This window comes from Genypterus blacodes, unplaced genomic scaffold, assembly GCF_046128005.1.
Source record: "Genypterus blacodes isolate CSIRO-AG114 ecotype Tasmania unplaced genomic scaffold, CSIRO-AGI_Gbla_v1 ptg000105l_1, whole genome shotgun sequence".
NCBI lineage: Eukaryota > Metazoa > Chordata > Actinopteri > Ophidiiformes > Ophidiidae > Genypterus > Genypterus blacodes.
In genome coordinates, this window is record NW_027466909.1 from 2,621,865 (window position 1) to 2,643,526 (window position 21,662).

The 21,662-nt window shown below is 46.3% G+C and overlaps 1 protein-coding gene across 5 annotated transcripts in view; it reads right to left on the reverse strand.

The window, feature by feature from the left end:
• cep170aa (centrosomal protein 170Aa) overlaps nt 1-20,941 on the reverse strand; it is a 32,722-nt gene extending 11,781 nt beyond the window's left edge. For 3 of the 5 annotated variants that reach the window (XM_076160314.1, XM_076160313.1, XM_076160312.1), the window contains exons 1-2: nt 2,519-4,245; nt 2,057-2,362 (exon numbers count right to left, since the gene is read on the reverse strand). In XM_076160314.1, the coding sequence (XP_076016429.1) occupies nt 2,057-2,362; nt 2,519-2,711 (499 nt within the window). In that variant the 5' untranslated portion in view covers nt 2,712-4,245. The other 2 variants (XM_076160316.1, XM_076160315.1) reach the window with 2 other exon arrangements.
• Between the last annotated feature and the right edge of the window lie 721 nt (nt 20,942-21,662).

The following is a 21,662-nucleotide window of genomic DNA, read 5'->3' on the forward strand; positions in this document are numbered from 1 at the left end:
ATCATAACTGTACTACAACTGTGCTGTGTACTGTGTCCTAAAGTATGATCACATAATCAAGGGAGTCAGTCAGAATTGCTGTGGTCGCATCCTACACAAAACTCAAACTATCACACAGTTTACTACACAATGTACCGCAGCACAATCCTTCATTACTATGAGCTGAACAATGCAGTGGCTTGTTGCAGCGTTGCCTGGGGTTGAACACATATTCTGGATGTTTGAGTTCAAAATCAACCACATTGTACTCCTCACTTCCTCCAGCCTTCTCGTTCTCTTTCACATCTTACAATTAGATACAGCGATTGAAATGAGAACGCAGGAGAAGGTTAGTGTGTGTGTGTGGAAGGTGACAGTGAGGCAGATAAGCAGACAGAATGAGGCGACGCTGTCATGTCGTGTGTGTGTTCCCTAAAACAAAGAGGCTGTTGGCCGACCGGCCGGAGGAGAACAGAGGTTTCTGTGACAGCCCGGCGCTCTGCCCCGCTAGCGCTGCCGTGACTCACAGAGGAGCTGGTTGCACCGCTGGCCCCACACACACACACACACACACACACACACACACACACACAGGCACACATGCGTACAAACACACTTTGTATTGAACATGCATGCACACAGCCGCACAAACAAGCAACGACAGCCAACAACCCACAGCCACAAAAATGCAAAACAGTCTTCCTCATCATCCAGATCACACTATACTTGCGAGGAAAACACACATCTCCGAGAGATAAACTACAATACACGCAATCTCACATATCTTCCTCTGCATTGGTTTCTATGGCAACAAGGAAGAGACTCACCTTAAATGTAAAAAACAAAACAAAACCCCGTCTTGCTTGCCTGTTTCCTCTGAATTCCTCGGCACACCCCTCACACAAGCAGTGCTCGCCGTCAGACACACAAACACGCGCGCACACACACACGCAGCACAGACACGCGTGGCGGGCCAATGACACACTGAGCCGCACATGAGCGCCACATGCTTTCACACGCCCTGAATGAGCCGCTCCTCTCCTGCGGATGCTCGCTGCTAATCTTTGGTACTTTGGCGAGCCTCTAATCCCCTCCCATCTCCCTCCCTCAGCATCACTGTTACTATAACAACCACAAAAACCTCTGTCTTCCTTTCTGCTTTCACTGCAGTCCAGAAAACAGATCCCTCTCTCTCTCCTTCTTGCCCTTCTTTGTCCAGTCACCTTTGCTGTTAATGCTGCTCTCAGCACTTCAGTCCCGTTCTCGCCTCTCCCGTCCTCGTCTCCTCGCCGCATGTCTGACAAAAGCGTTCCACACAGCTGCTCACCTGCTCCGTCCCTCTCCCTCCCCTCTCCGCCCCTCTTTCTGTCATTTTTCGTCCTTCCTGTCACCCTCCACTAAATGCCCGTCACACGCAGTCGTCTCTTTGTTCTTTTTTCTTTCGCTCCCGCTGAAACACTGAGCGAGCAGCGGCTGAGGTTTCAACCTGCCCACGCTGCTCCAACACAGCCTTCAGCTGGGACGACTGCAACATTAACAAGTCAACAATCCATTCATCAACACTATCATCCATTAGGTGAGCCCTCCAGTTGACACACGTGTAGCACCGCCTCCATCTAGTCAATTAGCTTCCCGGACGCCCGTCTCGTCTGGGCAGCTTTCCATTTTCATCAGCTCCCTGTCTGTCCACGCCTGTCAACAACATCATAAATTCAGCCCCCATTTAATTAACCGGTAACCAGCGTGGAGCCTTGTGTCGGCAAGCTCAGCACCGCCGGTACCTGCGGGTTTGAAGCCCTAATCTGGCCCGCCCACTTCAAGCGCCCCGAGCAGCAGGAGGCCACTCAGCAGCCGGCAGCTTTGGAGGACAAAGGAACACACGGCTCACACAGTCACAGCACTCAGACTAAACCCACTGCAAACACCACACAGAGCCAGAGACTTAGATGTCCAAACTGAGGGCCCAATTTAGATACAAATCCACACCTAGAGCCCTGAGGTGAGACATTCAAAGACATAATCATAAGCCGGAATTAAAGAGGGAGGCAAACAAGCAAATCAAACAACGACCTCCCACCTTTCAGCCTCTTCAGATGCACGGGCACGTCGCTCTTGATGCTCTTGCTGTCCTCCTCCGTCGACTCGCTGCGCACCAGCGTGGGGTCATTCTGGGCCAACCAGTCGGCCACCTTGCTCTCCGACGCCATCATGGCGGCCTGCAGGGTGCTCAGGTCCCTCCCCCCGGCTCCTCCGCTTCCCGCGCCGCTCTTCTTGGAGCGGGAGCGGTGGTGGTCGGCGTTGAACTTTGAAACGTGGTCTTTGATGGTGACTTTCCCCGGGGAGGTGTTATCAAACTCTATGGTGAAGGAGGCGTGACCTTGAGCTACGGAGGAGACAGCACAGTCGGGTCAGGCTACAGTTACAGCAAAGTGACTTTTCCGTGATGGTAATTATTCATTTTACTACAAATACAAGTGCAAAATAAGCAAACAACTCCTGTAAGTATGTTTTGATTGAGTGATGGAGCTGTGTGGTTTACCTGCTGAGTTGTTGGCTGCGTTCCCCTCCGTGTCCTTGGTGGGGATCTCATGGATGCCGTTACTGGCCATGTGGCCCTCCTTGGTCGGGATCTCAAAGTAATTGGACTCGTGGCCGGTGGACGCATGGAGGCCGTCCTCTTTAGTCTTCTCCCCACGTCGTGCCTCTTTGCTGTCTGAGGTTGAGAGACACATGAAGATGTTATATGCCGTGCACGTTTTGTTTGTTTTTAGCTGATTTGGTGCCGGCTTCAAGCTTTCTGAGATGCACACCGTCCTACATTACCACATCTTCACTGATCCACAGTGCTGATATGATACATAGCACGAGACTACATCTACTTAGTTTGTTATGCCTCTAATCTGTGTCTTGAGGATGGGGAAAGCCCTTAATAAGGTCCTCAAGCTGCAGGATCACAGATGAATACTAGCATTCATTATCAAAGTGGGAAGTGAAAGGTCAAGCTCAGCCCCATATGGACCAATTTAATCATGATCTGCTTCTGTTCAGAGTCTCTCCCACCATTTATCTAAATTACTGTCACTGTCTGGGAGAGGATGAGGCTCCGTGAAACACAGACGCCACAAATCATGCACATGAACAATCTGCCTATCGCTGTCTTTCTCCCTGCTTCACACACCTGTACACACACACACACACACTCACAAAGGTCAAGTGAATCAGCCAAGGTCCACACACACACACACACACACACACACACACACACACACACCTTTTCTCATTCGTTTATATTAACAAACAGAGCATCTGTGGGATCCGAGTATGACAAATTAGACTTTAACAAATTACAGGGGCCATCTGCTGGAGCAAATGTAGGGACACACAGCAATCAGGAAAAGAAACTGAAGATACTGAGACGTCGCAATGAATACAGACAATATATAAAACACAGTTCTTCATGAATCATAGTGAGGAGTCATGAGTAAAACAGGATCTGAGTGTGAGAGCTCAGTTTCACTTCAGTTCAGCTTAATGCTCTGCAAGTTTGGGTAGATTTACACCATCGATACAAACTGAGTGGAAATGTGAAGTCTGTGAAATCCAATGAAATGTGTAAAGTGATGCTTTAAAGGCAGAGAATCCAGTGAGGAAAGATCCAACAGAGAGCGGCAGAAGTGTTCAATCTCTACATCAACCCACTGACACGAAGCTTACTGTACATGTAACGGAACTAAACAAGGCAAACGCACACTGACGCACTTCTGTCCTCTCCTTCCTTAAATAAATACGACTGACTAAATACTGTCAAAGCCTCAACGGACGAGTCACATGACAGGTCCGGGAAGTTGTTTCTCGATTAAGTTAAATCTGTTCGATCAAAGCAACTTCAACCCTCTGTGTTTTACATCCATGTCTGCCTCGCATATGATCACAGTCCATAAAGAGTGACGACACACAAATCACAGATTAATGACAACAAACTGACACACTGACAAACTGCTACTTCCTGCAACTTGTGTGTGGCTGTAAAGATCAAAAGCACATTTAGACACAACTCAAAGCAGCCTGTAGTGACTCTGAACTCCTTTTACAAATTCAAAAGGTTGCAACTTCACTGCTAAGTAGAGCTAACTGACCATACAACTTGTTTCTTAAAGGAACCACAGGCAAACGAGTGCAGAACAATTGTAGTTCCCTGGAAAACCAAGCAGCTCCAACTTAGAGCCTCTCAGCGGCTCCATTAGTCAGAGTAAGTGGAACAGAGAGGAATACTTACCAGAGAATGGTTAGCTAATCACTACGCCAGCGTGAGAGAGAGGTCTGTTTGAACTGAGTGTGTGTGTGTGTGAGAGAGTGTGTGCGTGTGTGTGTGTGTGTGTGTGTGTGTGTGTGTCAGTGTGTGTTGGGGAGGGACTTGGAGGGGGGGGGGGGTGCTAGTCCAATGGCGTAACCCAATCGGCTACGGGGACAATACACAAGGAGGGGAGGTTGGGGGGCTACGACAACACAGCCTATTCACTGGGGAGGAGGGAAGGAGCCCCGCAGACACACACACACACACACACACACACACACACACACACACACACACACCATAGAACATACAAATTCTAAAATAACATCATCTGTGACTTCTCTTTGTTTCTCACTTCCTCGCAACGTCTACGTCACATTTTCAGAAACACACCCAAACTTCTGAGGACCTGATTCATGTAACACACTGTGCTCTAAATCCAGGAGTGTGTAGCCAATTAAGCCCAAAAACATCCACACACACACAATTCCAAAAAAGTTTCCAGTGAGGCAGTAATGACTTCCACTCACCCACATCCACAACCGAGGTCGCTAATCCCATTTACAGACTGAGGATTTACAGACTGACTCTTCTTGTTTTAATCTAATATGGCTCTGTGACTACAAATAAAGACGCTGTGAGTCCATCCGTCCAGATGTGCTGAGAGATTTGAGGATGCTCAACACTGCTCCAACATTTGACTGAACCTTCACATCACCCGGCTGTGTTGCTGTAGCTGTAGCCTCTAATCCTGTTACTGCTACCCGCCACCACTTAACGGGATCCCCCGGTCCAGCCGTTGGTCTACACACACGCGCTGAAGGCAAACAGACACGCACGCACGCACGCTCTGAAAACAGGTCTTTGTCTGCCCTTGGATATATGCAAACTGTACACAAACACACACACACAGCACAAACAGGGCAGATAAACGGAGCTAGAGGGCATTGAGCTCAAGTCTCTGTTTCACTGCTGAGATAAAGTGCTGCCCTGCATAATAATTATAATAATAATAATAATAATAATAGAAAATCTAAAATAAAGGAGCGGCCTTCACTGAGTGTCATTTGTGTGTAAGAATGGGGCCAGCAAAGATGTGTGTGATGGTGTTTAGAAAGTATAAATAGGAGAACTTCCCACCTGATATGGGGCTGTCGTGTTTTTTGATGATAGACTTTGTTTCCTGTTTGAAGGAGTTCTCGTCATCTGCGTCGCCGTCCCCCCACCAGGACGGCTGGCCGTACAAGGGGGTCCCACGGTGAAGAGCTGCGAGGTCACCTGGGACACACACACACACAGATATATCAAAGTGGGCATTTTTAGCTTACACTGTGATGAATGTTATGGTGTTTATGCAGTTCAGTTCTGTCCACAATGGCTTCTGTCTGCATGAGCTCATTCATAATGCAGCTGAGTGAAACCAGCTGTTGTTGCTTTGTGTGTGATCGTGTGTGTGTCTGTGTTAATTCCCCCCTGTTCTCTTGTACTACTGACCTATTTACAGAATTGAACTGGTAGGATGGACAGATGGACACACCCCTGTACATCTCTCACATCTCTCCCTCACAAATACACACAATCCAAGCCAAAGAGGGATTTTCCTGAACATGGACTGGGGCTGTAACGTCTCTCCTATTCTCGTCCTTCCTTTCTTTAAGTACCCTGTACCCTTTCACATTTTCACAGTTTAATCACAGTATGCAGGTAATTATAGGCGTTCTGTGCCAAGCTGCAGACATTAAGTACTGTAGGAGCCCTCCATATAAAACCTGACTGAACTGTTTTCACTGTGAGGTCCTGTATAATAAATCTGGGCGAGCCCTCGCATTACAGACGCAACAGCAGGGTGAAGCTTTCATTAAAAACATGGGTGGCAGATGTATGTACAGCATGTTTGCTTGATTGCATCCAAATGTACATACAGTATGTGCGTGTGTGTGTGTGTGTGTGTGTCTTCATATGTGTGTATGCATTACACAAAAACCATCATATAACATGTAGGTCAGGCCTTTGACCGTGTCACTGGTTAATCTGCGCTAACAGACAAAAGCCATGTGGCCTTGTTCCAACATCTGGAGGATTAGTCCGGACCCCTGCTGGGACCCCAGCCTGGTCAGTAAAGTCAATTATTAGGGACAACATCAGACCTAAAACCCAAACTGGGCTGACTGGATGTTGGTGTGATAGTTCTATGACCACAGCCACCCCCTGCTGGCCACAGACACATTACACTTTGGGATAATAATCATACTGCAATGCACCTTTATTTAGAGAAGAACTCAATTATAGGAAGTTAATATTGAGTAATAAACTGAAGCAGGTACGCGGCTGAATGTGGAATCATCCTGTTGTATTATTCACATTTTCCAGATGAGTAGAGTTTAATAGAAGAACAGATAATTGGAAACATGATTTAGTGTCAGTTCCGCATAAATATAAATCGTGTTCTTCTTCATCATTGAGCCTCAGTGAGTTGTTATTAAATGTGGAATACTTTCCCACTCTCCGTTAACAATTTTAATTGAACCATTTTCTGGATACATTTAAAAAAAATGACACTAGCAGAGCCCATCTGAGTTTATATGAATCATTAATCACCAGGTGCCTGGCGGTCAGGAACATTAATTACATTCATTTTTCATTTTTAGAACTGTGAATCTGTGAAGCAGAAATGGAAGAAATACGACAAGAGACATTTGAGAGACTATAAACGTAAGTACACCCGGAGAACACGGGCAGAAAGATACATTCAGCTCTGCGATTGGTCCATTTATCTTATATTGTATTCTTAACTTTGACTTTGTGAGCCATTGGTTGTGTAAAGTTAGTATGTGTACAGTCAGACGTGTATATTCCATGTATCCAGTATGTGTGTATTCTAAATTCAGAGGTGATGAGATGAGGAACCCTACATAACAAACACATAGTGCACACACACACATACAAAGCATCGCTCTGTAATCCATCTCTCACCTCCTAGTGTCCTCTCGTCTCCTTTGTGAGCGTCAGCAGCTTTGGCTGATGGGTTGGTGGCGGAGGAGGAGGAGGTGACCCCATCTGCTGCTTTGCCACTGCTGGGGGATTTGAGTGTCTTGGTTGAGGTCTTAGTGGGAGACTTGCTAGTGGTTGTTGTGGCGGTAGTGGTTTCACTGTGGGGAGGCTTCTTGCTGAGCTGGAGGCCGCTGGTGAACTTTTCGTGCTTTAATATGCGTGAGGGGAACAAAGACAATAAGGAGATGACTGTCAAAAGGCTGAGAGAGAGAGAGAGAGAGAGAGAGGGACTGAGAGCAGAGACAAACTCATTAACACTGAGAAGTAGGTTCTCTTACAGTGTTGTGACAGTGTATTGTGGTGTGATGGTTTACAGTGTATGAGTATGAGTATGTGTGTGTGTGTGTGTGTGTGTGTGTGTGTGTGTGTGTGTGTGTGTGTGTGTGTGTGTGTGTGTGTGTGTGTGTGTGTGTGTGTGTGTGTGTGTGTGTGTGTGTGTGTGTGTGTGTGTGTGTGTGTGTTCTTACCTTGAGAGCCTCCTCGGGCACGGTGAGCTCTCCTCTTACCACCGTGAACAGATTGGTATGTGAGGCAGAAAGGTTAAAGAAAATCTACCATTGATGTATCGTGCATCATTTCAGAAACATCTCACACACACACACCTTGAAAAGTTAATACACATGCTGACATGTTTAATATTGTTAGAACATTTGGGGTTTTTGTTAAAAAATAAAATAAAAATAAAAGTACAGCGCTCTCAAACAATTGAACAAAGCTTGGCTGCACAGTGCGAGTTTGGAATGATGGATCCAGTGAAGCCCTGTGAGGGAGAATAAAGGATATCATAGCCAAACCTCAGCTTGTCCTCCAACTTCAGAGTGATGTACATCTGCTCCTGGATGCGCACGTCGTTTACAAACGTCTGCACAGGGAGAGCAAGGCAAGATGAGACAAATAGTATGGAGCCCAATTCCATCTGTGTATAAGTCTTAATCTACATTTGTGTACGTTAACTGCACTAGAGACATAAATCTGTGTACGTTGCACAGTTGACCCTAGTGCTGGGTGTGTGCGATTCCAGAGGGAAGTATTCCTGCACAAATATTCTTTCGTTTCCTAAATCTGTTCCTGCCCGGATAAAAAAAGCATTTAAGGACAGAGAGGTTTTGGTTTTTGGGCGGTGATGGATCTTTACAGGAACCTGTCATGATGGCCTCAGCACATATTTTCCACTGTATGTCTATCTCTTTTCTTTCTCATCTCTCTTTTTTTTTTCCTGCTCCCATTTCCCTGTACTTCACCCTTCCTACCAAATTTGTACTTGCCACACACACACACATACAGAGCGTGTGAGAGAGTCCCCTATGCTGCACTGAGACAAGATCAGGTTTCACTGGGGCTGCTAATGAAATTCAATCACACTTGCGCTGCCGTGGCGATAAAACATCCAATTCACCTCTGCGGGTGCGATGGAATCACAACAGCTTAACAACAGAGCGGCAGCAGCGAGGCCTCTCCGGTGAGATGGCGGCACGACTCAGACTCTGCTTGTTACTCACAGCTGTGTCAAACCTCCTCAAAGGCACTGACTCAGCAGCAGAGAACTTCCTGCTCATCCAGGCCAGAGAAGCCGGCGGTTAATGACAAAGCAGGAAGCGGCTCTGACCCCGGCTTCCTGTCTGAGACCGGGCGAGAGGATATGAGGGACGTACCGCATGTGTGTCTCAGCTGGTGGGTTCCAGCTGAGTGCTCATCTCTGCTTGTGAATCACAGCAAGATTAAAAATGGGCCAATGTGCTTTTCAACTCATAATATCAATATAAAGACGTGTTGTCATCTACTACAGACTATTAAAGAGAGTGAGAGCAGCCTTTAGTTTGCATTTTGTGCCTTTAAGTCGTGGATCACTATTGATTTCTATAATTGGATTTGGATTCCAGTTGACCTTTGCCCCGATATAACTCTTCATTAACTCAGAGATTGATTAACAGCAGGAAAATGACCTCAACCTCTACGTCTTATTTTACAGCCTCAACCTCCTCCTCCGTATTTTGGTCTCTTTTGTTGCATAAACCCTTCTTGATCCCTGTCATGTGACCCCGTCTTCTCTTCCCTCCTCTCCTCTTGTCCTTGTTTTCTTCTCCCTGTCCTCTGTTATCTCTGTCCTGATCTCTCTCTCTCCCTATCTCTTTGATTATGCTATTCCTGTGCGTGTACTCACCCCATTCAGGCTGCCCAGGTCCTTGACCTTGTGCTCGTCTGTGCCGGCTTCATAGTTGATGACTGCGTGCTGTTTATCCACGCTGCGGGACTGCAAACACAAACACACGCAAACATGAAAACTCATCCAAGCTGTTCCATTTACCGACAGCTGCTCGTTTAGATCAGCATTGTTCTTCTTCTGCTCATATTCACCTTTGACTTGGCTGAAACGATAGCACTGTTCATTAGCCCTAAATTACAGACAGCTGGAGAGTCTGTGACAATGGAGTATTATGTTAAATTCTTGCAGAATTCTGAGCATCCAAAGTTAAGAATGCAGCTCTGTCAGTAATGTCAGGGACCCATGGGGATGAAAATGTAAGAATGTGATAACAGCTTGAAATACATCAGCATGCTGTAGGCATTTCAAAGTCTCTTACGCAGCACACAAAGCAGAAGAGTGGAGCAGGGAGGGTGAAGGTATTGATTTTCTGTGGTCTCCCCAGATATGAGCCCATCAGCTGTTTTGAGAATAAATTGTTTCCAGCAAAAACAGGTGAGAGAGAAGAGTCGAGTATTGTAGAATTTGGCGTTTTATGTTTCATGTATCAATGTCAAGAGAATTTTAATACAGATAGAAGAAATCTGCCACAAGCAATGGACTCAACGCCCGGCCTCACAGATAAGACACATCAATACAAACAAAAGAAAAGAGTCTAGTGTCTGGAATATTCTGAGTCCATTGTGTGAGACACTTCCTCAGCATATGAGAGAAAATCCCAGTCAGAATCATGAATCAGCTCTAATGAAGCGGTGGTGACGAACCAAATCTGATTTAGATGAAGAGCCGGACGCTCGGATCCAGACAAGATGAGATCAATGTGTGGCAGTCGGTTAAAAAAATCAAACTAAATGAGATCCAGGCCGATGGAAACATTCTGAGTAAATAAATATGATACTGATCCACTCCAGGCATGAAGCCACAGTGTGTAAATGCTGCTGCTGACAAAATCACTCAGAAGTGTGAATGAATGAAAGAAATGTGCAAGACGACGCCAGATAGTGTATTAACAATTAGTCATACCATCATTTGATGCCTGTGTGTGTGTGTGTGTGTGTGTGTGTGTGTGTGTGTGTTTTTCACTGCATGAAACAAGAAGCCCTTAAAGTTAAGCCATGTGATGAGGCTACGGCTCGTTAAAAACAGTCACATGGATGAAAACTCTCTGCAGCTAAACAAAGTGTGTGCTCATCTCTCACACACACACACACACACACACACACACACACACACACACACACACACACAAGTCAAACATGTTTTCTCAATTTGGAGGTTCTCCCTTATCTTATTATCATTTGAAACTAGACATGAAGCAGACAAAGTTATGAAAGGTCATGATGCATGCGCGCCCACACATACACTTCACTCTCAGATCACCAGAGTTGTGTTAGGAGATGTGTTTGGAAATAAAAAGCAGATCTTTTACCTCTACGTGTATCTCTACAAATATTTGTAACTTTTTTATAAGGCTAAGCAGTAAAGTCTGTAAAGTGAGGCTAATGCCCTGCAGGTCCCCTTGATGGTACCATCCTGAGCCAGGCCCTGGTGCCACTAACAGGGAGTAAACACTGCAGACATGGATGCAGACGCTGCCGGTTGAGGCCCAACTGAGTGTGATAAGATCTAATTTAAGGAGGTATCTGCCCCACTTTTCTATTAATAGAGCGCTGGCCAGAGGTACACATGAGCGCACACGTGTCCTCTCTGTATGCACACAAACCATCTCAGTGTACACGTACACGTACACGTACACACACACACACACAAACATGGGGACACATGCAACACATGACACATGCACTAAAGGGCTCAGCGGGCCCCACAATGCACTCAGAACAAGTTACTGTATATCCAATCTTTCATGGTTAATCATAGACTACATTTGTTCATTACCGTCTCATTTTCTTATATGGGTCATAAGATGTAAATGAGTGTCAATACTGTAATCAGATCACCCATAGAAATGTTGAAGAGAGAGTGAAACTATGTAGGTTTGTGTGCATCCGAGTGTGTGTTTGCATTTGTCTGTTATATGTCGCTTATCCGTTTTACCGTCTGCGTGTCCTCACCTGTAGCATGAGCTCGCAGTCGTCCCGGCCCACGAAGATCATTTCCCGGGGGAGTCGGTGACGAGTCCCCCCGCTGCTCACCAGGAACCACGAGGTCACACTCATCTCTGCTCCCTGCTGCTGCCGCCTCAGGTACACACCTGCAGGGGAAACAAGCACCGGGATTTCCATCAGTGGAGTGCACCTGAGAGCCTTATTGTATTATGATTATGATTATCCAAATATGGGAACATGAATGTCTTGTTACACACCTCTGGTCCAGGTAGCTCACTGCTGATAGAATGCCGTCAGCACTGCACTGCTAGGCCATCCTGAGAGAGGACAGGGACAGAAAGAAGAAGGTTTTTACTCCCCTGTCTTTTCATTTAGGACCAAAGAACCAAGCAGGGGCACAAAATGTGTGTTCCTTCACCATAATGGACACAGCCATGTGAGGGAGGACTTCTTCTCTAAGCATTACTTTAAGATTACATTTGCGAGGTAAGGATAAGACTGCGATAAAGACGGCAGAGTATAAACACTTGTAGAGAGTCAGATCTGAGCACTGCTTCTAGCCTCATTTTGTTTTCTTGGTAGAGGGAATAAGAAATGGTGGGCGGTCTTGCAATGTGATGCCCAAGCTCTGCCTAAGCCTGTGAGTGAACACTGGTGAGCCAGTGGGATACGTCCTCCCTTTCTCTCTGCCTGCCCTGATCATTGCCAGATGTTAGAGGAGGAAGTGATGTAGGAATGTTGGCTTGTTGCCCCAGCAGGACGTTTGTTTTCCCTCCCGCCTCTATCCTCCCTCTCTCTCTCTCTGTCCCTCTCTCACTCTCTCTCTCTCTCGGCTCCTTCAGATGAACTAGTAAATAGGTCAAAGCCGGACCCTCCACCTCTCTGACCGTGTAGCCCTGGAATAAGATCAAGCAGAGCTAACCAACTGTCAGAACGTCTCTATGGGTGATTTCTTCATGACTGGCACATTGGTTCCAAATTCTACCCAACATACTTTCTTATGGGATCCAATTTATAATATCTGATGGTATAAAGAATTATTATTACATCTAAAGGATTGGCTTTCTGTGGGGGCTTATATAGCTTTGATGACGTCATTAATATATTCAACATTTATACAGGTTTCAAAGCAAATATATCACCGTAATTTGAGATATCACTAAAATTAAAATGAGCATAAAGTGCCAAGAAAGGCCCATTAGAGAGCCTTTAAGATGATTAAACTAAGCTCTGGCTCCCTTGACCTTGTAAATACAGATTTTGCCAACTCGTTAATCCCTGGAGGAAACTTTAAGATGAAACGCAGACGTCTGACAGCTCCTTACGTAACCCTGGTGAGATGGTGAATGTAAGGTACGACGCATTCATCCCACTACAAGCTGTTGAGATATGGAACAGGTATTAGGTTGAGTGTGTCAGCGCTGGCACACAGCACACACACACACTATCAGGGCAAAGCAACAAAGAGGGACAACTTGACTACCATTAAGCATAATTATGTGTGGTGTCTCCTCCTCTCTGCAGCCATAAAAGTCAGAAGGCGAGCTGGCTCATTAACCACTGCACGCCCACCGCAGAATGAAGCGGTGATGTGGCTGAGGGGCCTCTGCTAATGCTTCACATCAGCCTGTGCAGCGTCATTACAGCCTCCTCGCTATCACACATGAAAGACGGGATGCAGCTGGGGGAACGAGCTGGTATGCCCGCCTGGTAAACACCGTTGTGCGCGTTTTAGCTTCAGTCTCCGAGTCAAATATGAATTATTAAAGTCGTTTCTTGCTCCGGCTCATTTTTTGGCAACTCTCTACAGCGGCTCGTGTCAGGGTTTGTTTTGCTGGAGTGGGATGGAAAAAAGGAACAAATGAGGCAGACGGGCTGCAATATCGGCCCTGTTGTAAAAGCCAAAAAAATAACATTTATCTAGACTATAACAAATGTCATTAAGATTCACGTCATGATCTTACAAACATTTTGACATAGATTTCATAACATGACACAAAGATCCACGCCGCATCTCTGCAGGGTCGCTGAGGTTTCACAGATCTGACATCAGCAACCACATCTGCCTACATCACACCGCTTCATAGAGATGTCATACATGTGGCTGTGGGGGAAGAGTGTGGGCAAGAACAAGGGGCAGGGAAACATCAGAATAAAAACAGGAATTAAATTATAATGACTTGTTTTCCACCATTGTTCTCTTACATTTCTCGGTTGGCCATAGTTTTATTCGAGTTAAGTCGTTTACTTTCTATCCTCACTGCTGGTATGACTGAACTTCTCAGCGTCTCTCCATCTGCTGGTCAGTACACAGACTCTGCAGCTGACCCTAAAGAATAACACACCGCTAATCTTATCAATGTTTAGAAATTAAGACAGTGGGACAGTTTGGACTTAGAGACACAAACCGCCACATTTCTGTCTCATTCCAGGCTTTGGCAACATCCACAAAGAGACTCATGAGGAGGAATAGTGACTTCATGGTTTTGGCAGGAATTCCCCCAACCCCCAGACACACACACACACACACACACACAGACTCAAGTGCGCGCGCACACAGACAACGAGTGAAAGGGTGGGATTATTCCAAGATGACTGTGAATGCTTTGTATGGATGGACGAGACAGACAGGAAGTTGGCGCAGCACTTCCCGTGATGGACACACTGGCGTTTCAATGCACCGCCCATCAGTAACTCAGATTTATTTGTTGACAGCCTGACATGAGAAACTGTCAACTGTCAGCCAGACAGTGAGGGAAAGAAAGCGAGTGAAGCCTGGAAGCCGCCTTTAAAATACAGTAGGCAGGTACACCATGATGACATTCAAATGAAATGGGTGAAATAAAGACGGAGGCAGATAATCGGATTTATTCCCGTTGCCTGATTTCTCTCACAGATAGGACGCTTCCTCTGCGCTCCAGTTCACCCTTACGTAAGCCTTCTTCTCCCGTTTCACTGATTCAAATCTCTTCCCTCCACACTCAGCCGGCCAATCACAGGTGCGGGGCTCGGAGGACACAGGAAGTGACATGGGTGATAGCCACAGTCCCCCCCCCCCCCCCCCACGCTCACATTGCCTAATAGGTTCTCAACAGATGGCTGCGGTTATCCACGTCCCATAAATCTGGAACGCGTACGGGTGTGAATGCGTGTCCCGGGATGATGCAACATCTGGGTAACCGTCCCTGCTGCTGCTCCTCCTCCACTCTGTTTCTCTCTGTCATCTACCCTACACTACCATGACCAGCACTGACTCACACCACATCACACACACACAGGGCTGCTGAGTAGGCCTAACAAACACATACACACAGATCCACACATTCTCTGCAACAGCGAGGGGATTGGGGAAGGAATGGTGGGAGAGAGGGAGAACTGGAAACGGAGGAGAGACAGCACACGCACGCACATGCACACGCGCGCACATGCACACACACACACACACACACACACACGGCCTTGTGATGCGGAGACAAACTCAGAAAATGAAGTTTTATGTTGCTGCAGCTACATTAGAGCCAAGCAGCCACAGGCGACTTCAGCTCTACAAAGCTCATTTAGTAAACAACACGTCTCTGCTGGGCGACTCCACACACACACATGCAGTGATTCTATGGGACGACGTGAGTTAATGATACAGAAATCCTGCGACAAACCTTTTAAGAGGCAAATGAGGTTGTTACTTCATTAGCATTTGGAGCAATTTCATCGATGAAAGGAGAATCAATACTGTAGCTCTGATACTGAGAGAAGATACACAGATCCATCTATGAAGTCAGGCCTTGAAGGAAGAGATAAAATCATTAAAAGAAAAGCCCCTTTCCCTTAAATCCATGCTGCTGGGCAGGGCCAGTTACCTCTGCCTCACCGGGGTCAATAACACACCAAACAGCCTCAATCGCCTGCAACCGTGCAGATGCTTTGGGGAGCAGGGAAGCTTCCAGAACCCCGAGGGGCGCGGAGAGCAAACCGGGCAGCAGGCGCAAGACGAGACGGCCCAGACAACCTGGAGACAAACTCGCGGGTAGACGGGTAGACGGAGAGACGAGACAAAGGCTTGTTCTAGTCCCCGGCGGCTGAGTCTTCAGTAGCTTTACGGACATAAAAGAATACAGCAGACAAGGTATGCCTGCTATTGTTCCTCTCTGAGCTGCTCACACTGAGCAAGGGCAGAGAACAGGTTTTACATAGGATTCAGATCATAATGTCCCACGCACCTCACACAGGGTCAATCAAATGTTGACAATGACATGGGCGAAGTCTGGTTGAGCTTTTAGTTGTGGAATGTGGTCATTTCCTGACGCTACCTGTTCATCAGTGACAATCAGCTGTGAACCAGAGAGCTTCCAGCTATTATAGGTTTCACTGGATATGCAAGTCGTGTAGTGTGTGACGGTGTTATGCTGAGGTTTAAGGTGTGTGTGGACAAGACATTGCCAACTGAAATGAAGCATGTAGTCTAGAGTATTCTAGTGTGGACATTGGAATCAATCTGAATCCTGTACCTCCCCTCATCCTGCATCACCTACTAGTCCCACTCTGTTCTGTCGATGTCCTTCAATGTAAACGCTGTCCAATCTAAACACAACTACTTAACATTCTGTCCTGCAGGGGTTTTGACTACAAATGGAGAGTGAAATCCATAACAGAGCTGATCGTACTGTTGGTCAATGTGAGGGCTCAATAAGGGACCGGAGGCCAAATGTTGTTTGACATTGTGCAGATCCTCCCAGACGTCACAGAGTTTGAACACAGTGTGCAAAAATCCAACCAATCTGGGAACACGAGCAGAGGAAGATGTAACAAAGGAGCAGACATTAATGTGATCAAACCAGAGCCTATATTTCCCTGCTTCATATTTTTACACGGCCTAATAAATATTCACCAGTGCTAATTCTTTACGCCAGGATCACATTGCTGCGCGGGAGGACGATAAATCATCCCCGTGTCAATTCATTACACCGAGGCTGCGGTAAGGTGAATGCACATGTGTATCCTGGTGTGTGTGTGTGGCTTGATGTGGCTGCGTGCGTATGCGGCATGTGGAGAGAGAAACTGTGTGCCGCAGCAGAAAAGGCCATATGGTGCCGAGAGGCGGCCACATGCGTCCCGCCAGCAGTTGCCGAGTGGAACAAACAAGAAAACACCTCCGTTCCGCCAGCATCCGTCCAGGCTGCTGCGTTGTTATCACCGTACACACACAACGCAGTGCAGCTGTGGAGGAGGAGGAGGAGGAGGAGGCCGCCAGGAGACGCAAACCCAGCACGCGCCTCATGACCTCCCAGTTTCACATGACCTACAGACGGGCGTATAGGGATCCAGCTTCAAGGTTGTTGAAAAACGTATGGCGTTGTAGTAAAACGCGTAGCGAGCCCTCCAGCGCTCTCTGAGACAAAACACATTGTTCTGGCGGGGACTAAAGGTTGGAAGCACCATGTAGATTCCCTCGCATAGATAAAGAGATTAAAAAAAAGTGTTATTAATAATCCAAGAGAATGAATCAGACTTGTGCCCTGCAGCGCCGTCTTTCTCTGCGCAGGCCGCTGAAGCGTGAACACACACACACACACACACACACACACACACACACACACACACACACACACACACACACACACACACACACACACACACACACACACACACACACACACACACACACACACACACACACACACACACACACACACACACACACACACACACACACACACACACACACACACACACACACACACACACACACACACTGTGGGGTCTGGGATCAGGAGAATGGAGGTGGTTTCAATGATGAAAAAATGTCAGAACGCGGGATGTCAAAGGAGACGGCAGGGAAGGGAGAGCGGCTTGAATCAAACTGGCAGAAGTCAGAGCTTAATCTTTTACACCTTTAGAAATAGGAGCGGTAGTTTATAAGAAATATACACCATGAGCTCCGGGCCTTTATTACAAGAACACTTATATACAATACTATCTATCTCACTTCAGAGAGCTTCAAGTTAAGTTCTTGCTCCGTCTTCTTTTTCATTTACATTCCATATTCCTTACTGTGTATTCTCTGAACTTGGATACTTGTGATTGATGTCATTCTAAAGATGGATATTTGCTTTTCCTTGCTTTAAGGTTTTCTTCCAACTACTATAACTCACTACTATCAAAATAACTGTTAATGAGCTGCGGGAGAACACAGCAGCAGACTTCATCAATCAGACTCATCACACACACCAGCATAAACAAAGCCTGATTCTAAAACAAACATGGTGGCTATCGTGCAAAGACCCCGACACAGTCAGAGTCGCTCATTACATCGCACGGAAGCTAAAAGCCAGTTTGTCTTCAAAGCTGGCGAAGGGAGCGTTTACTACACTTTGAAACAAAACTATTATCATTAAATGTTTATGTCGGACACAAGTTGGCCCCTGTGCTCTCATGCTGCTGATGCTGAGCGAGTAACGACTGACTGGTGGCCCTTTTTGGGAAGATTAGTATTTAACCCACCCTGCCTGCCACGTTGATTATGGCACCAACATTTATCCGGCCTGCAATAGCCTCAGCAGTAGATAAAAATAGTGAACCCACTGAGACTGAAATCCACACTGGCACTTAGCAGACAAAAAAACATCAATGTTGGCATAACGGGACAATCAGAGGGAGACAGAGAGAGAGGGAGAGAGAGGGAGAGAGAGGGAGAGTGAGAGAGAGGCGGGGAGTGGAAACTAACTAAATATAAGATCAATATCTACAGTGGAAAGAAGTACAACATGCCGGAAAATCAGAAGGGAGTATGTTACACCCCGAAACAGATGTGGAGGTCATTCTGTATTAGATTTCATTTGGAGAAGTTTAAACATGGGGACAAAGAGTAAACAGACGCACCCTTGATGTTCCGTAACATGTGAAGGGCAGACGGTGATGTAGATGAATCAGGTTTCGGCTCTGCCCGCCTCTCCTCATTACTGCAGAGTTTTCTGATCCGCCTCCCTGTTCCTCTCCGCTCCTCTTTCTCTCCTTTCATTCTAGTTCCCGCATTAAAAACAGGATCTTCTGCACCGAGCAGAGCGATACGACTCTCATAAGCCCTTTCATCTTTCTGCTCTGGCAGATTACAGAAGTGAGGTTCAGGTCTATTTTTAGTCACAGACTCCCCAACACTTCAGACTGCATCTCAATGAATATGCTAAGTTCTACTAAATGTTGTTCTCTGTCACAAACACTCCCCGACAACTGAAGTCAAATGAACTCACTTCCTAAACTTCCTTTAATACACAATGGCCACAGGCAGGCCGGACAACCAAGGCCACAACCCCCCAACCAGCAGGGTGGAGGAGGGAATCTGTTCTCATGTTATTGAAGGAAACCTCACCATATATAATGCCCTACCTGACCATAAGGGTCAGGTAGGTAGTAGTATCATGAGTACAGACACCTTCAAAGTCATTAAAGGTGTGTGACAGAGTTTCAGTCAACACTAACATGAGTTTGCATCAATGAGTCCAACATCATACACAGTTTATCATCTATCTATCTATCAATTGAATTATATAAGTACATTAACTTCAGTATAATCAAAGGGACTTATCTTTATACTGAACTTTGTACCATCAACTTTAATTGTACAATTAAGGCAAAGTTACTGCTGCTGCTGCTGCCACTAATACAGGATTGGGGTAACAATGCTGTTTAATATTTACATTTACACAACTGAGCATAACACTAATTTAATGAACCTCAACAGATCAAAAGATAAAGTCCCCAGACTCTTTTCAGCATGCAGACTCTTCCTGCTTATGAAGGTTTCTGCTCTGCACTCTTAATTGTGTTAGTCTGTTAGTCTGGAGGAAGGCTGGCCTATGAGAGCGTTCAGTTTCCTCTCAACAGAGTGCAGCAACCGTCCTGTGACAGTGACACAGTTTTTAAAAAGGCATCCGCCTGTAGAGCCACTGAGCGTGCCACGGGTTACGTATGCAAGGCAGAAGGAGGAAGGGAAGGAAAAGGAGGAAAAAACAGAGTACGAGAGGAGAGGAGAGGAGAGCTGAACTGGATAATCTCAACACATTCTGTGGCTCAAACCCAAAAAGTTTGAATTCTTGCAGCTGAGGGAGGAGGAGGAGACTAACAGGCCAGATGACCTGCAGCCTATAGAGGTGCAGTTTAACATGAATAATAAAGTGATACTGTATGCAAACAACACACTGTTTCACAAGCAGAGAGGCTGGCATGGCAAGTGTCATTAATGCAAAGAAGCACTGAATGTATGCAGGATCGGATCCAACTGTTAAATAAAGCCGTGTGATTTAGGCCGAAGAGGGGGGGTGGGGGGGCATAAATCATAACACTCCATAATCTGATAATAAGGCAACAATTACACGGAATAAAATAATCTTGGAGGTCTGTATTCATGCATTTGGTCACACATATTAAAGTCGACATTTTAATATATTCTCGGGCTTTATATCTGATATGATGATGAGTGCAAAGAGAAAAAAAATCTAAAATGAACACAAAGAGAGCGGATGCTATGGAGGCTAGCTTCAAAACAAAGCCCCCACACAGAGGAAGAGGAGGGGGGGCCGGCACTGGGAGAAACACCCCCCTATACAAGATACATGGAGCCCAAGAGGACCCGGGGACTGGAGGGTACTGGAGTCCAAGAAGACCCGGGTACTGGAGCCTAAGAGGACCCAGGTACTGAAGCCCAAGAGGACCCGGGTGCCGGTGTCTTTGATGCCGTAAACACAAAGCAGTCACCGGTGAGCATCCTGCTAGCCTCGGCGTGGCTACATGAGGATGCGACGAATGTAAACCGTGGTTCGGTAGCAGAAAGAGAACAGCGGCGGTAAAGAAGCGGACAAATGTATCCAACAATGAAGTACCGAGGCTATGTGGCGGTCACAAAGGCGGAGCGGGCTGGACACGCCGCGGTGACAATAGTGTGCAGCTCGGTGCGTCCATGTCCGTTTAAGCTAGCCAGCGGTTGTCAGTCCACTCTGCTGAGGCGTATATTGGCTCTATTTCACAGGTTTTGTAATTAATTCCTTGTGTTATTAAAGCATGAAGCTCCTAAAACTGTCGCGTCATCTCGGGAGATATTTCTGACATCAACAAACAACAGCGAAAAAAAGCAGGAAACTGAGCCGAACACCTATAAAAGATGTTTTTATCGCCGTTGTAAACTCAACGGCAGGTCAGCAGGACGACAATGGCCGATATAGTGTCAATAAAAACGGCTGCGGCTCGTCACTTACCCCCTTTCTCTGCTGGATGTGTTGTTGTTGAAGGTGTGTGTGTGTGGCGCCCTGCCCTGCAACCCGGTTTGCCGCTCCGGTTGCTCAGCAATAACGCAGCGCTGCTCCCTGCGAATAGCGGACAGACTGGACCACGTATGGAGGCTGGGATAAATCACACACACCACTTCCTGTCGTGACCATCACAATAAATCGTTTCTTATTTGATGAAAACAAATCTAAAATATCAGATTGTTGTACTATCAGTGAAGAAGTCTGATTAAGAAGATTGATTAGAAATTAATAGTAATACCCCTCACATCATCCTGATTACTGGACTACCTATAGATCATTTAGAATACAGTGACTCGTCCTTATGTTGTTGATAAGCGAAATGAATTTGCTCGATGAATATCAATGTCTTGTTGAAACATTTCGTGGGCTTTATTTCATTAGAGGCAGACTTTAATTTTGAAGGTAGATGGCGTAATTTCCGCTGTGTTGTGCTCGTTGGTGATCTTGACGCAGTTTATCCTCGGCAGTGCCAGCGTCTACACTTCCAACTCGACCAGGGAAGTAAAACCACGACTACCGCCGCCTGGAGCCGGTCTAGGGACCATCAGTTCGACTCTGGCTGTTTGGTTTGTAGAACACAGTCCAGGTTATATCTATGTAATGTAAACATCAAAAACAATAAAATAATTCTGTTTTAGTATTTTCATTGTTGAGGTTAGAGAGAGAGAGAGAGAGATGCTTGGTTTTGCCTTCACGTCCTCGCAATCACTGGTCGTGCTTTGTCGCCTCTCTGTGGTTCAAAGCAGGAACTACAACTTCCCCTGATTTAT